The sequence below is a fragment of the Vicia villosa genome, linkage group LG2 (assembly GCF_029867415.1).
Source record: "Vicia villosa cultivar HV-30 ecotype Madison, WI linkage group LG2, Vvil1.0, whole genome shotgun sequence".
In the NCBI taxonomy this organism is placed as follows: Eukaryota; Viridiplantae; Streptophyta; class Magnoliopsida; order Fabales; family Fabaceae; genus Vicia; species Vicia villosa.
Window position 1 is genome coordinate 153,286,470 of NC_081181.1, and position 21,295 is coordinate 153,307,764.

General features: G+C 33.5%; 3 protein-coding genes across 3 annotated transcripts; 1 reads left to right on the forward strand and 2 right to left on the reverse strand.

Annotated features, from left to right (window-relative positions):
* Nucleotides 1-293: 293 nt before the first annotated feature.
* On the reverse strand, nucleotides 294-2,203 carry LOC131647105 (uncharacterized). The gene is made up of 6 exons (XM_058917018.1): nucleotides 1,973-2,203; nucleotides 1,655-1,870; nucleotides 1,178-1,344; nucleotides 949-1,033; nucleotides 791-859; nucleotides 294-635 (listed from the first exon to the last, which is right to left on the reverse strand). Exons 1-6 carry the CDS (start codon nucleotides 2,075-2,077, stop codon nucleotides 462-464), a joined length of 816 nt encoding a protein of 271 aa, XP_058773001.1. The 5' UTR covers nucleotides 2,078-2,203; the 3' UTR covers nucleotides 294-461.
* A 5,147-nt stretch (nucleotides 2,204-7,350) lies between these two features.
* LOC131652532 (putative 12-oxophytodienoate reductase 11) lies at nucleotides 7,351-13,532 on the forward strand. The gene is made up of 5 exons (XM_058922412.1): nucleotides 7,351-7,510; nucleotides 7,589-7,729; nucleotides 12,051-12,181; nucleotides 12,503-12,679; nucleotides 12,754-13,532. The coding sequence occupies exons 1-5, from the start codon at nucleotides 7,428-7,430 to the stop codon at nucleotides 13,335-13,337; spliced, it is 1,116 nt and encodes a 371-aa protein (XP_058778395.1). The 5' UTR covers nucleotides 7,351-7,427; the 3' UTR covers nucleotides 13,338-13,532.
* A 1,830-nt stretch (nucleotides 13,533-15,362) lies between these two features.
* LOC131647106 (cell division cycle 20.2, cofactor of APC complex-like) lies at nucleotides 15,363-17,805 on the reverse strand. The gene is made up of 4 exons (XM_058917019.1): nucleotides 17,390-17,805; nucleotides 17,022-17,297; nucleotides 16,447-16,716; nucleotides 15,363-16,346 (listed from the first exon to the last, which is right to left on the reverse strand). Exons 1-4 carry the CDS (start codon nucleotides 17,483-17,485, stop codon nucleotides 15,624-15,626), a joined length of 1,365 nt encoding a protein of 454 aa, XP_058773002.1. The 5' UTR covers nucleotides 17,486-17,805; the 3' UTR covers nucleotides 15,363-15,623.
* Between the last annotated feature and the right edge of the window lie 3,490 nt (nucleotides 17,806-21,295).

Genomic DNA, 21,295 nt, shown 5'->3' on the forward strand with positions numbered 1-21,295 from the left:
AAACAACATTTCCCTTAAAATGTATTCTTTTTGGAGTCATAATTTACTTTGTTACATACAAGATTATCAATATGAATTTTTATTATATTGATTTAATACATTTTTTTTGCTTGAGTTTACTTGTTGAATCCAAGTAAATAAAACGATATGAGTTAGCAATAGTTATTTCACATTAATATCAATAGACATTATGGTCCATTTTCCTGCTTAGTTGTGTATTATTTTCCCTTTAGGATCAATTGGGAGCCAATCTGTAGTGAACAAGATAATGGGGTCACCTTCAATGGACAATGTTATCAAATAAATAATCATCACATTTAGCTCTACAAATTGCTACTAGTTTGAAATTCATTTTGCAGAACATGCTCAATCTCATACATAAATCTTCAACTCAGCACATATACAATAAATGAGTTTGTAAGTACAAACTTCAGTTTTCACTAAAATGTATAATAATATTATCACTGAAGACCAAAAACAAGCAAAGCTCCAACACCACCTAAACCAGCCACAAGTCCAATAATAACTCCAATTGGAGGCAACCCTCCACCACCAATAGCTCTTCCAGTGTTAACATCATATGGAGCAAACCTCTTTTTCGGTGCTTGACATTGTGGACAACTATATGCGTCCGGCTGCAATAACATAAATAACGTTCATATAACAAAATCATCTCTAAAGAACTACGAAGCACTGTCAGATATGACACTGACACATAGACATCAGATACATTTTCAATATGAAGTGACAGTGCAATATAGATCGAGAAGATAAAGCCTAGCGGACTTACCTGGTCATCAAAGGATTTTGGTAAGAAGTATATGTATCCACAGTCAAGGCAAATGTGAGTAGCTCTAGCCTGCATGATTTTGATTAACCATTTGAATCATGCAAAGAGAAGGTATAGGCAAGAATGAAAATTATTCCATAATGAAAAATGATTCTTGCCTTTTGAGATTCTGTCAATTTTCTCCCGAAGCGAGGAGGAGCAGGACGCTTCGGAAGCCTTTTAACATCTACATCAGCACCACCTCTTCATAACAAAAACATGAAAATATTTTAAGTGTTATGCCATTGCAGCTGTTATATAACTGATAAGCAAACTGAAGTTATTAGCACTATTAGTACTTTCACTAAGAAAATGAAACAAAGATTAGAGCAAAAGGCAAGAAAATACCTGCTGACAACAAAGTAGACAGAATCAGGCTTAGCTTGGATTGCAGTTTTAGTGAATCCAAGCTTATCTGCTGGCCATAATTCATCTCCAAAGAAACTGCTGGTATAAAGAACTTGATCCCCTGACTTTAACCCTGCTCTTGCTGCATTCCCCCCACCCTCGACAGCCTAAACAAGATAATTATCATCTTCATTAACAAATTGAAATCATTCCCTTCAAACATCAGACATGTATCGGTGTCTGACACTAACACATGTCAAAGATCATACCCAGACACTAACACGGACATCAGACACATCAACATCAGTAACAATTTGAGAAAGTAAAACATATGAATGTAATCACATGAAACATATATCAGTGTCAAACATCAACACGTGTCAAAAATCAGACACAATTTTAATCTGAAGAGTCATGCTATATGAAACTAGGTCAATAATTACATTGATCTATTAAGAAAGTGAACAAGATACTGACAGTTATGACAACACCACCACCATTCTTTTGGCCTAAAGTGAGACCAAGTGGCTTATCAACTTCAGCCTCAATAGTTTTAGAAGCTCCAGCAGTTTTTGCAGTTATCTCAAGTCTCCTTCTAGCAATGGAGGAAGAGCCATTTCTGTTCTCACTTAAGAAAGATCCTGAAACACCTCTTTTGGCTTCATGAAGTGAGAGTCCTAGCAAAGAAGATTTCTGCAGATTCACACACACATGCAAGAATAAAAAAAAAAAAAATCAAAAGACATGATTCTAAATTGTAAAACTGCAAATCATGCAAAGAGAAGAACAGTGTACCAAGCATGGAGGAGTGAGTGCCTTGGAAGGTGTGAGATGAGAGTTTTTGATTGTGGCGAAGGTGGCAGAACATGAAGATGAGGTACCTGCAATCATAGATGACATGGTTTCTTCTTCCTGTGGTGTGGTAGACACAAGCTTGGTTGAGTTGGTGTTGGAAGAGAGAATAATTTTATTTTTATTTTGGAAAAAAGATAATATTTGTCTGGTGGTGGATGGATTTGAAGACACCAAAGCACCTCACTTCGTGTTTTGATATGTTCCTCTAGAGTGAACTACTAATTTTGACTATGGTTATTTGTCATGCCTCAAGCATATAAACCTTATACAAAATAAATATTTATATATCTAATAAGTTTTGTAATGTTAAAATTATAAATATAAATATTTGGTTTAAATGCATTTTGATGCTTTTATTTAGGTGATTTTAATTCTGTTTGTTCCATATTTTAAAACTCAACTTCTTAATTTCCATATTTTTATATTTTTATGGAATTTTTTTTTCCCTTAACTTTTGTACACATGACTTTCTCATTTTTTGACTCGGCAGATTGTGGTTTCAAGTTCAAGTTAAGTTATGTTTATATATTTATTTAAGGTTGAAATTTTATATATTTATAGTTAAGTTTATTACTATAGATTCATCCTTCATCATCTTCGTGTCTATGTTCTTCTCACCTTCAGCCTCTTTGCAACTTCTTCTCTCATTTTCTTTGCATATTGTTTGTAAGATGTCGTAACCACCGGTTTCCAGTCATGGAAATAGATCAAATCATTTGAGGTATGAATGCAAGTGTGGTTTTAATATTCATTTGATGACAACTTGGGCGGATGCAAACTCATGTCGTCGTTTCTATGGATGTGGAATGTATAAGGCGTGTTTTAATTTATATAATTTACAAAAAATGTAGCCATTTTGTTTGGTTGGATGAGGATATGAATCCTATGGCAAAGGAATTAGTCTCTTCATTACTAAAGAATCTAAATGAAGAGAAGGAAAAGGTTAATTTCGTCAAATTAAAAGATGAAGAAATGAAGATTAAAATGATGATATTGATGAAGCAGTTGAAGTTCAACGGGATGATCACCTTCATTATTTTGTTTTCTTTAGTTGGTTCAACATTAATGAAATAAGTTTTAGGTGTTTTTTTGTTCAAATCATGCGTTATTTATATTTTAGGTGATTAGGTTTTAGGTAATTATGTTGTAACAAGTTATCCATAATGTTGTAATACATTTGATTAATGAATGAAGTTTGTTCAACATTAATGAATGATTTTAGTTTGTTATGTTACTATCAAAACTCAATGAATAACGCTTGCGCATTAAGACTTGCACAATGTCCTACTACATAAGACGTATATAAGGCATGCAACATGGACAGCACAAGGCGTATATACATCAACACCCTTGCTACATGGCTTGCACAATGCCCTGTTACAAGGCCAGTATCTCCACCTCTTTTAGCCTGCATATGGCATGACTTGGCTTGGAATTGACCTGGATTATGACTGCTTAATTTATCTAATCTTGAGTAGGTTAAGTAGCTTGAGGATCTTAAGATCCTTGTGCAATTTTATACTAGTTTTCACTGGTCTTTTTCTTTTCTTTTCCATCCTTAGTTGTCTTTTCCTTCTTTGTCTTGTTCCCCCTTAGGCAATGCCCTATCAGCTACTCTTTTTTCTTTTACAACTCATCTTTTTACGACATAATACTCCATATTTTTTACACCTAACGGTTGATATTCTCCTTGAAAGTATGTGAGGATTTTTTAGTTCATCACTTGTCTTATTTCTCACGTTTTTTAGTCGATTAATTACCCATCTCATCACGGAGGGATAAAATGGTGCTTGATCAACCATTGGCCATGATTGTGGTCCATTTGTTGACAAGACAATGTTTGAGTAACTCTTCTCAAATGCTGATTTCCTACAATGAAAACAAACCAAAACATAATCATAAATAAATATTCATACCAAGACAAAATCATAAAATATTACTTAGACTAATATAGTATCACACTTATAGTACTCAGCCACATAATCCTCATATTTTTCTTGATGTTCCATATACATGTGATGACAAGACAACAAGGTATCCCAAACAAGTCCCGCTTTCTACTTGAGTATGTTTCCTTTTTATATTAACACGGTATGTCTCAATGCCTTTGGTTGATTTTTAGTGCGTCTAGAGATTAAGTTCCAAATTTTATGAGCATTATTGGTTTTTCACGTGGGTGTATGAGTACCACTAGAGGTGACAAACATGTCATGTCTTGTTTAGACCCGCCCTTTAACACCCCGCAAAAATGAACTGGAGTAAGACAGGCATAATTGAGAGTGCGGGACTAAAGCTTTGATCTGTCTCGCAAAAATATAAAAGTGAGACAGACAGTGGACCTTTAAAGCCTAAAATTTACAAAATTTTATTTTAATGTTCATGCTCGCATAAAAACAAAATGAGATGGAGTGGATATATTAAAAGATACAAGACTAAAATATTAATCCGTCCTAAAAAAATACATAAACATGTCCAATGAGACAGACCTATTTTATCCCCCCTAAATAATACGTCACGTAAATATTTCATAAACATCTTTGATTATTCGTATTATTAACTAACATCCACACTCTCTAATATAAAAAGAGTAAAATCAAAATAAAACAAAAACAAAACAATCACTCTCTCATATTAAGTCCATGTAGAGTGTGTGTCAAGTAAATATATAAAGCTTGCCAATTCATGACAAGTCCTCTGGACACTCATTGGGCTATGGTTCGAAGGCTTCTAAGGTATCTTAGTGGCACATCCCAGTATGGCTTACTCCTATCTCCTTCTGCCTCAGCTCCAAAATTCTCACTCCGTGCATACAGTGACTCAGATTGGGCAAGCGACCCGGATGACAGACGTTCCACCTCAGGCTCATGTCTCTATTTTGGTTCAAATCTTGTTGCCTGGAGTTCCAAAAATCAGACACTTGTGGCTCGTTCAAGCACTGAAGTTGAATATGGAGCTCTAGCTCACTCTACTGCTGAACTGTTATGGTTAGAATCTCTTCTTACTGAGCTCAAACTTCCTTTTCATGTTCCAGTGCTGTTATGCGACAATCTCAGTGCAGTGATGGTCTCACACAATCCAGTCCTTCATGCAAGAACAAAGCACATTGAGCTCGACATTCATTTTGTACGAGAACGCGTAGTAGCTGGCCATATGAAGATACAACATGTCTCAGCTGCAGCACAGATTGCAGTCACCCTCACCAAGCCATTAGGCACGAATGCGTTTCAGGAATTGTGAAGCAAACTGAAAGTTGTTCATGTTAATCACCATTGTTCAGTTTGAAGGGGGTGTTAGAGTATACTTAATAAGGGAGGTTAACTTAGTTAACCAACCATGTAGGCCCATTAGGATTGTGAGCTTTGGCCCATCTCTTGTAACAAATTGTATATATCTTTAGCACTGTTCTATTGGAATGGTAAGTTGGAAAATAAGCTTTACACAGAGTGTAAACCAATTGTATGATACATTACATGAATCAAAGATTCAAGAAGAATATCAGATTACCAAAATCTAATACAATGAGACAGGCCTATTTTATCACCCCTAAATAATACGTCACGTAAATATTTCATAAACATCTTTGATTATCCGTATAATTAACTAACATCCACACTCTCTAATATAAAAAAATAAAATCAAAATAAAACAAAAACAAAACAATCACTCTCTCATATTAAGTCCATGTAGAGCGTGTGTCAAGTAAATATATAAAAAATGAGAAATGATATTTACACATTTTTTAAGTGTTTAATATTGTATTTTTATACAATTTTGTATATGATATATTTTTTTTTTTTTTCCATTTGTTATCGGTGACTATAAATGATATGTTTATATATGTTGTTGGAATACGGTGTTAATATTTAGGTGTTTAAATAACACCACTCATAAACTCATAAAAATTTAATGGTGTTCAATTGTTCATATATAATGGCCCTTAAGAAAATGAATTTTTTTTCATTACAAAGAGGCACTATGGTAAACTAGTTGTCTTTTTGAAATTTTAAAACGTAGAGACCCATTGCAATTAAGAAAACAAAAAGAGACGAGTTACATAGAGGCAGGCACCGTACTAGCTAAAGAATTTCCCTTTCTTTTTTTTCAAAGAAAATTAATAATAACTATTTCATTAAAAGAAATCATATTTCCATAATAAAAATAAATAAAATTGTAATTTATTTTGCTTCTTCCATAAGCACCTTTTTGGCTTTCTTAAAAAGCCACACACTTCATTCATGCTAACAAAAAGTTATTGTCATTAGCACGGCTATACAAAAATACATATTCTTTAATTATTTTAAATTTATATACATTTAATATCTTACTTAATATCTTTTAAATTTGAGGTTGTGAGTTGTGACTTTATATAATGATTGTATTATTATTGACTCCGCAGAGGTACTATTAGGGTGGAAAAATAGCTTCGGCCTGTTAGACATGTCTATTTTGTCTAAAGTGCGGGACGGGTCAAAAGTTTAGACTTTCATCCTTTAATGTGTCCATTCTGCCTCGTCCCGTTTTTTACGTCCGTTTTTTCGGGCATGTGTATTTACATAATTGTTTGTGTTTTTAGGCCTAAAAGATGTAATGTCTGTGGATTTTCTCCGCCCCGTCCTCACTTTTTTGCAGGGCGGGATTAGGTTTTAGACTCATATCCTTAACTATGACCGCTCCGTCCTGCTTATTTTTTTGCAGACTTTTGTGAGGCAGACAAGTGTGTTTATCACCCCTAAGTAGTATGTTAGCTAGCTGTAATAGTAAAAGAAAAATAATAATGATTGTATTATTAGAGACGATAATGATGTAGGGTGGAGACTATTTAGTCATTTCTTGCATTCAAATTCAAATTTTATTAAAATGAAAATATTAAATTAAAAAATAAAAATGACATTCATTTTAAAATAAAGTTATTTGTTAAAGGGACACTCTTTTTAAAACTCATTTTAAAATGGAGGGAATAGTTATTTTTTCTCTATTTTCAATAGAGTAAATAATTAAATTCAAATTTCATTTAAACAAGTTTGAGTAGTATTTCACTAATTATATACCTTAACTAGTCCCTTGAGCCAGCCATAGCATTGATTCAACTTATACAGGCTAGATGAATAAAATTAGAGATTTTATTTATAATACCAAAAAGCATAAGTGTAATTGTTTCTAAACCTGCCTCCAATGCTATCTCTGCCCTTAAAAATGTTTGTAGAGATGCATTAGGTTATAAAATTGGTATTTTGGTGTAATTTATAATTTAATGAAAAAAAATTGTGACAATAAAATATATAAAGTCTTACATATTGATGTACCATGCATTGCTATATAGTATATATAGAGGGGGAAGAGACCCAAAACAATTTGTTCTTGAAACAATTAGTTATACACCCCCTTGAACCAAGAAATGGAATTGGGTGGTGCTTTCAGTGTTGATCCCACTCCACTTCTTACACCTTACAAGATGGGAAATTTCAATCTATCTCACAGGTTATATGTATTAATATGTGTATGTATCTACCTTCAATTTCAATGGTGTATTTTTCTCACAATTCCTATAATTTTCAGAGTTGTTTTGGCACCATTGACAAGACAAAGATTCTACCACAATGCTCCTCAACCACATACTACTTTGTATTACTCTCAAAGAACTTCTCAAGGAGGCCTTCTCATTGCTGAATCTACTGGTGTCTCTGAAACCTCTCTAGGGTACACCTTCATGCTTCTACTTTCTCTTTTCTTCAACTCAAACTCTCATGTTAACTAGATAAATAAATTATAACTTCTTAATGCTAATATTTAAGTTACTGTATACATGATAAATGAATATCAGTTACTTAATATCCGCTCAAAAATATTTTGTTTTACATAATATGATCTAAGTTATTTATTTATTTTATTTTACTTTTTCCTTTCTCTTTTTAAAATTTATATTCATCAGTTTTCTGTTTTTTTATTCTTTGATAAATGTTTAATTTAAGAAAAACTTATTTTATACGTGTAAGTGACCCTTGATTTAAAGTATGAGACACCCTAACTCGTGTCCTATGACCACAAATTAAAGAAGGTAAAATAGTAGCATTTATGCATTGAATAATAATATGTTTATAAATTGAATACATAATTCTTAACATATTTAATTTACTTGTGACTTTAAATCACATCTTAGCATTTCTTTTTAAAGTATTAAGTTGTTGTATTTATTCACAATTAAACAAAACGAGAAATATGTTAGAGTATGATTATAAATAGTATCCATTGTTAAATTCTCGAGACGACTTTGAGGTTAGATTTGTTAAGCGTCAAGCTAATTATGTTGTTCATAGTCTTACTAGGATGGTTAATTCTTGGTCTCGACACGCAGTTCTCTAGATTCCTCTATGTATTGGACAATATTTATTTAATGAAATAATTTGACATTGCTTTAGTCAAATATATATATATATATATATATATATATATATATATATATATATATATATATATATATATATATATATATATATATATATATATATATATATATTAAGCATTTCGTTTTAAATATGATGACAACTCTTGAAATTTTCTTTTTAAATTTATTATTTAATCAATTTAAATATTAATTAAATACATTACTTATTTAATAATTTTAAAATATTTGACTAAGGTCAAAGATATGCTTGTCTCATGAAATAAATACTCTTTGGTATTTAATTTACTTTTATATATAATATATTTAAATATAAATTATTTTATTTTTTAATTTAATTTTAATTATAATTAATTTTACATAATCAAAGTAAAATCAGTTTTCGTTACTCTAGAGTAAAAAACATTAAAGATTTGTTTTTATTTAATTTTGTAAATATGTTTTTCAGTTTTTAAAATTTAAAAATAATAAAATTATTTGTTGGATTACCTAATTTTATAAATTTATTTTTGAAAATAATCTTTTAGTAATGTGTTTTAAAAATTAAAATGGATTTTAATTTTTAATTTTTAGTGTCAAAAATAAATATTTTAATAAGACTAAATGAATATTAAAAAATAGAAATTAATCTAAAAATTTGATCTCAACTCTTTTCTAATAGTAAAATAATATATTAATAAGAAAGGAAAAAATCATCAAAATACAAATGATTTCAAACCACAAAATGTGTCTAGAGTGCTACTAAATATACAAATAAAGAAATCAGCAATAAAAGAAATTCAAACCAATAGAACAATAAACCAAGCAGAATTTGTAAGGAAAAACACCAATAAAACATATCAAAATCCACAAAGAAAATAACAAAATCACATACTAGAATATATCTCAGAACCAGACAAACACTAAATTCGCTATTAATAAACTAAGACAAATTCGCTATTAGCTAAGGTAGATGATATGATTTTAAAATCAATTAGAAAACATGCATAAGTTTACAAGTGATCTACCTAGAAATTGTTTTGATGCCAAGAAAATACTCTTCTTTTTCACGTTTTTCATGATTTATGCAACACCATTAAGTAACTAGGAAGAACCACTTTCCAACCCAATCACGGGAAGATCCTATACCACACTAATAGTAGTAACTCACAAGTGGCAAAGAGACGGGGACCGAATTCATCGAATTCTCACAAAAACGACGACAAGAGATGCCATTCGAATTAGTAATCACCCTCTCTCTAAAAGAGAATTTATCGTGCAAGAAATGTCAAGAGAAGACCAATATTATAGGAGGAGCCCAACTACCTTTGATAAGGGGAAGAGTCGTATTCTCGACCGTAAGAGACAAGAAGGAACAAAAAAATTGAACATGATAAATAGAGACAACATAGAAAAAACTATTTCTTGTATGCTTCTAGATCCACTTATCTCTCTTCAAGAGAGAACATTTTCAAACACATGCAACTCTCTAAGAAAAAAAGTCTTCTCCACCTAAGATTTCAAACTATGTCCCCATTATCCACCCTACTGATCTCTCCCACCAGCCCATCTGATTGAATGGAGTTGGAAAACAGACAATGACACTTGAGCTTTAGGGAAATGAGTCATAACTAAAGAAGAGACACATCTTTCCACCAAATTAAAGTAGATTAAAACCCCGATATTTCCCCCCTCAAAATGAGAAAATAACTGAAGCACGATATCTAGTTACAATTTCACAAAACTAAAGCACTTGTAAGCAACCTCCATCTCCACTTTTCCAAAAGAACTATATTAACTTGTCAGATATCCATAACTCCTAACCCTCATTTACTCTTAGGCTTGCAAACATTATCCAATTTTATCCAAAAAATCTTAGACCCCCTCTTTCATCTTTTCCTAAAGAAACTTCCTATGTAACCTAACAAAATTCTTCCAAACCTTTACAGCCATATTCAAAAAGGATAAGAAGAATATGAGAATAACATTAAGCACATAATTAAGAAGAACCATCATACCTTCCAAACTCGCATATTTATGCTTCTAAGAATGGAGCCATTTGGTCACCAAATTGACTAAAGGATCCCAAGTATATTTCAACATAGGACTATCCCCTACCAAAAATACAAGGTACTTAAAAGAAAAGGTTTCAATCTTATAAAAATGATCGAATTAAGCTCTATAAGAATGATCTTACAGAAATTAACTTGAAGCCCTGAAGTCAACTCAAACCCTCTTAGCATCACCTTAATACTCCATAAATTTTCAAGAGTACGAAAAGAAGTGTATCATCTCCATACTTAAGAGGATATATCACTAAATTATACGATCTCACCCTAACTAGAGTAAAGACCATTCTCCCCAACCCTAGTAACTAAGCCACTAAACTCTCCTGTCACAAGTAGGAAAAGGAAAAGAGGTAGTGGATCATCTTGCTTTGATCCCTTTTGGATGCTAATCTCTTGAGATGGACACCCATTAATATGGATGGCAAACCAGTATGTCTATCCCGCAAAAGCCTGCAAAAAAATAGGGTGGACGGACATAGTTAAGGGGGCGGGTTGTAAAAGTCTGTAAAAAAACGGGACAAGGCTGACATGGTTAAGAGTGCGGACCTAAAACCTTGACCCGCTACACAAAAAAATAAGGGCGGACATACACTCACTACACCTCTGATACCTAAAATTTACAAAAATTTATGTTAATGTCTGCACCCGTAACATCAGAGCGGAGCTGACACATTAAAACCAAATCTGATAAGCATATAATCCAGAAAATTTCAACTAATTGAATCGCGCGCTTTCTCAAAATCCGCCTTAGGTTCAAACATGATGCAAAACTAGAAAGCAGAGATGCAAAGCAATGAAATTGGTCAAACATGATCTCCAAATCGTCTATAACAAGACTCCATAACCTTTTCAAACTTGAGAAATTAAGCTCGTCCGAACTTAGACTCTTGTTACCATCACACTAGGACACAATATTATCTAACTTCTAGAACCTAAAGAGAATCGTCAAAAAAGATTATATTATTCCGAAAAAGAGCGAAAGACAACGCCGTGAAGAAAAGGTCTATCAACATTTGGTTCCCTAAAAATATCATAGAAATGCTTAACAACCTCTTGCAATTTTAGATACCCTTTCAATCTAACCTTTAGGGCTATGATAGCATTCAGTCTACCTCTATTTTTGACATATGTATGAAAGTAGACAAAATTAATGTCGTCTTTCCTAAGCCACTTAAACTCGGACTTTTGAAACAGTTGAGAATCTTTAATCCTTAACGAGAACTACATATATTTTGAAACAGTTGAGAATCTTTAATCCTTAACGAGAACTACATATTCACAATCGCTCCAGATCTAGTCTCGACCTCCTCAACGGATAAGATCCTAAAATCTGTCAAGTAATCCACATTACTCACCACCTCTTTTAAACTGGCAATCTAAGAAGCTTGATTAGCAAACACCTGTTTATTTCAAGCTTTAAGAATCAATTTGATAGCTTTTTAACTTCTCCAACCAAAATAAAAAATTTTCCACCTATAGATCTCAGTACCAATTCAGGTCAAATGATCTAGTTCAGAAAAGTTACTGATATTACATAAAATATATTTATATGATTATGATGTGATTGAAGGTATCCAAACACACCAGGCATTTGGAGAAAAGATCAAGTGGAAACTTGGAAACCCATTGTGGATGCTGTTCATGCCAAAGATGGTATTTTCTTTTGTCAGATTTGGCATTGTGGAAGGGCTTCAAATTCAGGTATTCATTTCATTTCATGGACTTTGTTTGTTCCTCATCATTATACCAAAATAGCTATTAACTCATTTTTATTTGCATTTAGGTCAAATAAATCTTAACATGTTTATGTAGAATGAAAAACATAAATGGAGAAGTTTTGCTGGTTCAAACATGTTGCTATGTTGTTATTAAACTTAATAAATATGAATTACACTATTTATTTAAGCAACAATTGAATTAGTTAGAGTTAGTTTAATCAATTAATGTATCTACAATGCAATGTTGCTATGTTGTTTATGCATATAAATTGATACCAGATATCTTTCATAATACTTTGAACAGGTTATCAATCAAATGGTCGAGGACCAATATCTTCTACTAGCAAGTCACTCAAACCACAAACTCGAAGCAATGGTATTGATATCGCAAAGTTCACGCCACCAAGACGACTAAAGACCGATGAAATCCCTCGCATCGTTAATGATTTCAGACTTGCTGCAAGGAATGCTATTCAAGCTGGTAACTATTTTATATTTTACTGCTATTTTTAGTATAGAATTGTTCAATCATGATGCGATGTTTGCGAATTGTAGGTTTTGACGGGGTTGAGATCCATGGAGCTCATGGCTACCTAATTGAGCAGTTTATGAAAGATAAAGTGAATGACCGAACTGATAAATACGGTGGAACCATTGAGAATCGCTGTCGATTCGCTTTGGAAATCGTTGAAGCTGTTGTGAATGAGATTGGTGCGGAAAGAGTTGGAATCAGATTATCGCCTTTCGCGGAATATGGAGACTGTGGAGATTCAAATCCAGAATTATTAGGACTTTACATGGTTAACGCCCTCAACAAATTCAATATTCTTTACTGTCATATGGTGGAACCAAGAATGAAAACCATTACTGGAAAAGTCGAATGTCCTCGAAGCCTGTTACCGATGAGAAAGGCCTTCAATGGTACTTTTATAGTAGCGGGAGGGTACTCGCGACAAGACGGGAATGATGCTATAGCTGAAAATAGAACAGATCTTGTTGCTTATGGTCGTTTGTTCATAGCTAATCCGGATTTACCGAAGAGATTTGCATTGAACGCGCCTCTCAGTCAGTATAATCGCGAGACGTTCTATACACCTGATCCGGTTCTTGGTTATACAGATTATCCGTTTCTTGGTTAAACTATAGTTTTGGTCATTAGTTAAGGTTTTGAATTTTGGAGTGTTCCAAGTTTTGAATTACAGCTTTTATTGTACTTGAGGATATGGAATTCTGATAAGTTTCAGTTGCATCTAAATTTCTTTGAGGAAGTTTCATCATTCTCTATGACATTATTTTCCATGTTGTCAATTTATGCATCTATAATACACAAATGAAAAACATGTTTTTCCAAATTCAATATCAAGCATATATAACATGGCATGCAGCTTTCTTTTAAGAAGATGACCCCAAATCAGTAACAAAAGAATACCATTAAGGAAGACCAAAAGCCTTCTTCTTTCCACATGACTTCACGTTCTGACGTTCTCCTTCCTGGTGCACATGCTGGTGAGCCGTCATCTGCCGCACTACCAACGGTCATCGCCAGCATATTATGATCTATCTTTACCTCTGGATCCATGTTTTTAAATTGTGGCCGCGGATGCAGTTGTTATTGTAGATGTTGTGATGTGCATTGCTGCATTGTGAGTTTTGACTAAGAAGAGTTTGAAATACACCGTTAAAAACTGTCAATGTTAAAAATTTTTAAAAGTAAAATAAGTTTTGAGGTCTAAATTTTAAGTTTTGGGGAAAGTACTTAAAAGTCACTTGCGTGATTTTAAATCACAATGCAATTGCAGCACGATGCGATTGCAGAGAATACTCCATCAGCAATATTGTGTTTGCCGCAATTTAAAACTTAGAAGAAAGATCGAAACGAGTTTGTTCTCATATTGATGAATAAATTAAAATATAAATTATTCTACCACTCTCTCAAGATGCATGAACTATGATTATTTATTTTGAAAGCAAAGTGCCAAGGCACACTAGTATAGATATGGTGATCTTAATACTCAATTCTACCATGATGTAGCAACCTCCACAAGGAAAGTCAACATTATCACAATGCAAAAGTGTGTATTGGCTTATATGTGTGAATGGTTGCTCGAGATTATTTTACGGAGCTCTTTAGAAGAATCTCAGCTTGTGGGAACGGTTCTTTATTCTTTAGGGCCAACCATCTTTAAGGGGGATAATGAGCTATTGACCATACTTTGATGACTAAATTGTGGCAAATCAGTCCTTTAGTGGCCAATTTAAAAGTTTCTGATCTAATTCTTAATATGATGATCTACATTCTATTTGGAGGAAATGAAACGGTGCAAATACTTCAAATCCTGTTGTTTGAAGTTGACCAGGATGACAGCCATATGAAAGTTTGAAAAGAATGACAAATTTTTTATTTGTAATGCCTATTGTTATTAAATAGACGAGGCTATTATAAGTCATCTACGAGTTAGCGAGAAGTTGGAGCTTATTTGGTGTGCAAGGGTTCCTCTAAGGGTTAAAAGCTTATTTGGTGTCCAACTAAGTGTTGTTGTCTCTATGATGCCAACTAAGTTGTCTCTATGATGGAGTGATTAAAGACGTCATACATTCTTATAGTGCCCTAAGAGTGTCGTGCGTTAAGAGAAAGTGGAACTCTAGCATGTCTCATCCAACCAGCCCCTGAGTGTTCATCCCTTTTGCAACAATCAAAACCAGTAAGTCTTGTTCTCAACCATCTAGAGCAAGTACTCAACCAAGACTATTTGTGCTCATGTGTTGGTTGGGAACACAGCTGAATGGCCCCACCCCGCTGCGCACATGTCGCTTGGACAAAACCTTATTCAAATGAATGTCGTTGCATTTCTCAAATTATTTGTATTGGGGCAAGGAAAATTTGTATTAGCTCTTCTGCTTTTTTCCTGTCACAAATGGATTCCAAATGGAGAAAATATGTATAGAAGATAATGAACTGGGGCTGGATTTCTCAAATTTCAGGGCAATGAAGTCTAGATCAACAGTCCCAAGGAACTCTTTTTTTCTTGCACAACACCTTTTATAAATTATATTTACATTTTTACGGCTTTATCTATAAAAAATAAAAAAAATATATTAAAAAATATTTAAACAATGAGACCACAAGAAGAAATATAAAAGAAATAAAGAAGCAAGAAGACCGATATACGTGGTTCGTCACACGAGTGGTGCGTGACTACGTCCACGGGAAAAGAAGTGCTGTTTTCCATTATATACCATGATGTTACAATCGAAAGAAGTCTCCTAAAACAATCCCCCCCCTCTCTTGCTCTATCTACACATTGCCACAATGTACTTGTTCCAGTATTGCTTTGATAGTACAGAATATTGCCTATACATCTAACATACAGTGGAGTATATATGTTCAATAAGAAAAATAAATTGGAATTTTTCTAATGTCGTGCTTATCGAATACGATTCAGATGTGAAAATGGCTCTCTAGCTTTTGGCGCAGCTTTGGCAATTACTTCTGGAGTACCAAAAGCATTCCAAAATCTCAATGTTTCATCAGCAGCCGCTGTTGCCACGGTGCAGCCATCTGGGCTCTGTGCCATATAAAGAACTCTTGAAGTGTGACCATTCAGTTCTGCCATCTTCACCATGGAAGGATATTTCCAAAGTGTGAGTTGATTCTGTGTAAAACCATGGGAGCTGAGTAACTCCCTCTCATTTTTGTTCCACAGCAAGGAACATACTTGAGAACCAGTGTCGACTGAATTCAAGCATGCACCAGTGTGTGTATTCCAAAACTTGATGCTTCTATCGCCACTGCCTCCACCAGTAGCCAGCAAATTCCCTTGGAAAGGACACCAAGCAAGTGCTTTTACTGCAGATGTATGATCTTCGAGCCTGTGAAGCCACTGTGTTGGGGAAGTAGAAGATGCTGTACCTCTGTCCCAGATATAAAGTAGATTATCATTCCCTCCACTGGCTAATTGTTGACCTGAAGCCGACCATTTCAACCCGCAAACTTCTTGTTCATGCCCTCTGTATGTTTCAACAATGGGTGATCTAATTCTTACATCATTGTTTAGAATTCTACCATCCATTCCTCCAGTTGTGAGTATGTGATTGTTCCATGCCAATGACCCAACTCGCTGCCTATGTCCACCTCTCAATGTTCTCAACTGCAAAGACATACCATAACTTAGTAAATTAACTTGTTTAGGAAAAGGATACTGAATTATTAGTTCATAATGGCGTATATTTTGAAGGATGCCACCATACCTGCTTATCTGAAGCTGTATCCCATAGCTGCACTTCAGAGTTGTTCAAACCAACAGCAATATGACGGCCATCAGGAGCCCAACTTACAGATGTGACAGGGCCGTCTTCATCCTCGACGGTCATGAGTTCTGAAGTGGAACCGTTTGATGCATCCCACAAATACACTGTGTTTCCAAGTGCAATTGCAAGAACATTAGCACTTCCCCAGTCCAATAAATTGAGGTAATAGTCATCCACAAGGTCCGGAGCATCTAATGTCCTCTCAGAAGTCTGAAAAAAAATCCACAAATTAATCAGCACAAATTGGCAAAATATTCTGATTCTCACTATACAAACTAGGAATTTCACATAACTTCAAAAAAAACCCATTCAATTAGGAGTTAAGAAAACATCTCAGATTCATAAATAAAAAAAAAAAACCCATCTATAACTAGGAATTAAGAAATCAACTCAGATTCACATAGTTTCAAAAAACTCATTCAACTAGGAATTAAGAAAACAACTCTGAATCACATAATTTCAAAAACCCAATTTCAACAAAGTTTCTTAATTTCAATCAGATTTCAGTAATGCACCTGAGGAATAATGCGCCTGGGCTTGGCGGCTTTATCTTGTTGATGAGTTGATGAAGAAATGTCATGAGGGATCAAATCAACTGGCGTAGGTGGTTTGTTCTTGAAAGCCAGAATTCTGGTCCGGTTCATGTTCAAGGATTCTGCAAGTTGCTTCCTGTAAGCCTCTCTCGAAGGGGAGCATGCAACTGGATTTTCCTTACCTTTAGCCCCTTCTGTCAACATGTAGTGCGCATAATCGAAATCCATCGCTGATCTATTCGGAATGAATCTGTCCAACTGGTGACAAACAAATCAAAGATCGGAGTGTTACAACTTGCTTGGTTGCATAAACAAATTAAAAGATTTGCAAATTGGAAAAATGGTCTTACATTCTCTCGGGAACTTTTTCTCTGGAGAAATTGTTCTTGGAGAGGAAAGCGTGAATGAGACTTGATGGCTGGGGAACTCAAAGATCCTGAATCCATTGTTAGAGGAAAAAGAAACAATATAGAAAATAGAATACAACAAAAGAAAACGAAACAAAAATGAAATTCAAACCGTGAAATGAAAATTAAGAATCGAAAATGAAACCCTGCAAAACAGAAGAATTAGACAAATTGAGAATCAAATTGAAGCGATTATAATAGCGATTGGGTAATGCTAATCGCTAATGCTGAGCGATTATGATAGCGACTGGGTAACGGTGATTAGAGAGAGATAGAGATAGAGAGAGATTTGAATGATGAGAGAGAGGAGTGAGAGATTATATATAGCAGAGACTGTGAGAGAAGAAATGGGAATTAGGGTTTTGGGCAATGCTAGATTTGAGATGCGGCAACGGCTATTTTTTCTTTGATATTATCGATATAGCCGTTATAATTATCTGACCGTAATGTCCCTTTTCTCTTGATTAGGGAAATCATAATGTGTTTTGGATCCAAAGTAAACTATTGAATTGTATTTTTATTTTTTTTTAGAATTTATTTATGATTGTTTGTCATTTGTGAAATTTTTTACCAATAACTAAATATTAAAATTAAAATACATCAATAATCATATTTTGATAAAAAATATATAAATATTTAGGTTTGAGAATTAGTTACAGCATGCAAGCCATATAAAATAGGGCATGCACTTAAAATTTGTATGGATGGACAAAATAGATGGCGCCTAGGTGAATGCATGCCCCTGGGAAGCCATCTTAGCTAACGCTTATGTGCAAAGTAGAATTTTTTATTTTTTTTTAAAAATAAAAAATATTTAAAAATAAAACTAAAAAAATTAATAATATTAATTTAAGTAAACAATTACATTGGAATATAAATTACAACAAGACCTCTATGAATTTCTTGTCGTGGTTGGATCGAGGGCCCCGCGAAGTCAATGCGATCTAAGTCTATGAAAAACCTACTTTCCGTATTTCAAATAGCGACTAGAGGTCAAACTTGAACGAAGTCCGGTGTCACAAATCTTCTACCAGCATCCTATTTTTTTGGCACGAACCAAATAAATTATTACCAAGTAGAGGTTCAAGATGACGAAGATCTTCATAATATGTTTTGTAATCATGAATATTTTGGGTACAACTCGATTGAGTTGTACGTTTTGCTACAACCTCAACTGTCACGTTTACTTCGCGGGGTCATCGACCCAACCACGACAGGAAATTCTCAGGGGACGAGTTATTAGAAGAGGACGGGGACAGGGCAATTAGATCTTGTTGTAATTTATATTCCCACCATATAATCGTTTACTTAAATTAATATTATTAATTTTTTAGCTTTATTTTTAAATGTTTTTTTATTATTTTAAAAAATAAAAAATAAAACTTACTTTGCACATAGGCGCCATCTGAGATGGCTTCCAAAGGCATGCATGCACCTGGACAACATCTCATTTGGCGAATCCATACAAATTTTAAGTGTGTGCGTCATTTCTTCTGACTTGAACGCTTTAATCAATTCAAACTTGATTATTTATATAGTTTTTTAAAAAACATAGTTATTGATGTATTTTAATTTCAATACTTGATTATTGGCAAAATAATTTCTTATTATTGAATATTTCTTGCAAAAAAAATAAACAAATATGAATTAATAAAAAGTTGAGAACTAAATAAACAGGTAATATAATATTTTAAAAATAGTGTATGTGTGAAACTATTAATTAGAAGAAAAATTGAAAAAACAATAATTAATTTTATATTTAAAATAAAAAATACTTATGAAAAATGATAATCATTTTGTGTTGGGTCATTTGCAAGACACGTTGGGAAAGACTCAAGATTGAATCTTAAGTGCTAATCTTGAAAACCAGTCATCTCTTCATCACGTCACAAGTACATGTCCAATGTAGCAAGATACAACTTTGTTATCTCGCTTTTCATTTCTAAATTCTAACTGAACACAGGTGTCGTTTGTGAAAATCGACTTCTGATTTCTGCTAATTTCATAACAAACCAACAACTATCAATTAAAGACACAAATCTTTTTTTTTTAAGTTTCAACCTCCCCCTCCAACAGATTCATCAAGCTTGGTGACATCCAAAGTCACTCGATTTGTCATTCAACGACAACCTATTGGTTCAGTTGTTAAAGTTGCTAGAGTTTGGCATGTTCCTCTCCCCCTCCTCGTGTAAAAGGCGATTCAATTTTGTTGGTGTGTCCTTCTAAACCTACACAACAAGATTATGATCCTCCAAGAGTCAAACAGTAAAATTTTAGGTTATTTCATTCTTCGGGTTCACACAACAGTCTCACCTACGCGAAACATAGCCTCAGCCTCCTCCTCTACCTATTAAACTTGGACAAGAAATGCTCCCAAACCTTCAATTGTTGTAGACGAATAAACATTGGCCTTATTTGAGGAAAAAAGAGTCCCTCAGTGGTGAAAATGGACCTTATTATTTGACGGTGTTTCTAATTCAATGGGACATGGAATTGGAGTTGTCTTGATTTCCCCAAAGAATCATTTGATTCCCTTACAACAATATTGTGCTTTGATTTTACAAACAACGCGACTAAATATGAGGCATGTACTATAGGAATTCATGTAGTCATCAAGTTGCAATCCAAGATTCTCAAAGTATATGGAGATTCAACACCAGTTATCCTCATTTTAAATGATAATGGGAAACTAAATATATTAAGTTGATCCTTACCACACTTACGCCAAAGAAATGATAGAACTATTTGAGAAGGTTGGTAATCATCATATTCCTCATGAAGATAATCATTGAGCCAGTGTGTTAGCCACATTTTCGTCAATATTAGAAATCAATAACAATAATGATGTGTCGCACATAAAAATGCAAAGTCGTACCAGTATGCACATTGTCTAGCAACGGAGAAGGAGCCTGATGGAAAACTGTGGTATTATGATATCAATTGACATATCATAAATAGAGAATACCCTTTACATGTCTCAAATAATGATAAAAGGTCATTAATAAGATTGACAGTGGGTTTCTTTTTAATTGGTGAAATAGTTGAAAAAAGAAACTATGACATAGTTCTTCTTAGGTGTGTTAGTAAAGCTGAACTAGAAATAATTATGGAAGATGCTCATGAAGGTTCCTTTGGGACTCATAAAAATGGGTAAGTAATGGCAAAAAATATATATTAAGAGTTGTCTACTATTTGTTGTTTACGGAAGATGATTGTTTTAGTTATGTGAAAAGATGTCATAAGTGTCAAATCTATGAAGATAGCATCCACATAACACAAATTTCTGTGAATATCTTGACATCATTATGGCCTTTTTCAATTTGGGAAATAGATGTGATAGGACCCATTTAGCCTAAGGAATTAAATGGACATTGTTCCATCCTTTTGAAAATTGATTATTTTATCAAATAGGTTGAAGTTGCTTCATACGCCATTGTGAAAAAAATATAAGATGAAAAGTTTATTTGCTAGAAAAGAATATTTATACAATTTTTTTTAAAATAATATTTCTCGGTAAGAATCTGATTTCATGGTCAAGTAAGAGGCAATTTACAATTTCTCTTTCAACAGCAGAGGCTAAATACATCTCAACATCTTTATGCAACATGTTGAAGCGGTAAAGGGACAAGCAACAAAAGTTTTGGAAGTATTTATCCGGGAATTTATCGTGTCCACAGAGATTAGTGCTACTGAATTGCCGTTCGACGGATTCTTAGTTATGAGTTTGGGTTTTGAATGAATTTAAATATGAAATGGAAAAGTAAATATCAACACAAAAAGAATACATTCTTCAAATAGAAGAAACTATCAAGTATTGCATATAATCTACTCTTCACAAACTTAAGCTTA

Excerpts from the sequence above, each read along its gene's own strand:
- LOC131647105 (XM_058917018.1), bottom strand. The coding sequence starts at position 2,077 with ATGTCATCTATGATTGCAGGTACCTCATCTTCATGTTCTGCCACCTTC. Across the intron at positions 1,034-1,177 it reads GTCTACTTTGTTGTCAGCAG|AGGTGGTGCTGATGTAGATG; the intron begins GTATTTTCTTGC and ends TTTGTTATGAAG. Across the intron at positions 860-948 it reads AATTGACAGAATCTCAAAAG|GCTAGAGCTACTCACATTTG; the intron begins GCAAGAATCATT and ends AAAATCATGCAG.
- LOC131652532 (XM_058922412.1), top strand. The coding sequence starts at position 7,428 with ATGGAATTGGGTGGTGCTTTCAGTGTTGATCCCACTCCACTTCTTACA. Across the intron at positions 7,730-12,050 it reads GTCTCTGAAACCTCTCTAGG|GTATCCAAACACACCAGGCA; the intron begins GTACACCTTCAT and ends ATGTGATTGAAG. Across the intron at positions 12,182-12,502 it reads TGGAAGGGCTTCAAATTCAG|GTTATCAATCAAATGGTCGA; the intron begins GTATTCATTTCA and ends TACTTTGAACAG.
- LOC131647106 (XM_058917019.1), bottom strand. The coding sequence starts at position 17,485 with ATGGATTCAGGATCTTTGAGTTCCCCAGCCATCAAGTCTCATTCACGC. Across the intron at positions 17,298-17,389 it reads GAAAAAGTTCCCGAGAGAAT|TTGGACAGATTCATTCCGAA; the intron begins GTAAGACCATTT and ends GTTTGTCACCAG. Across the intron at positions 16,717-17,021 it reads CCAGGCGCATTATTCCTCAG|ACTTCTGAGAGGACATTAGA; the intron begins GTGCATTACTGA and ends ATTTTTTTTCAG.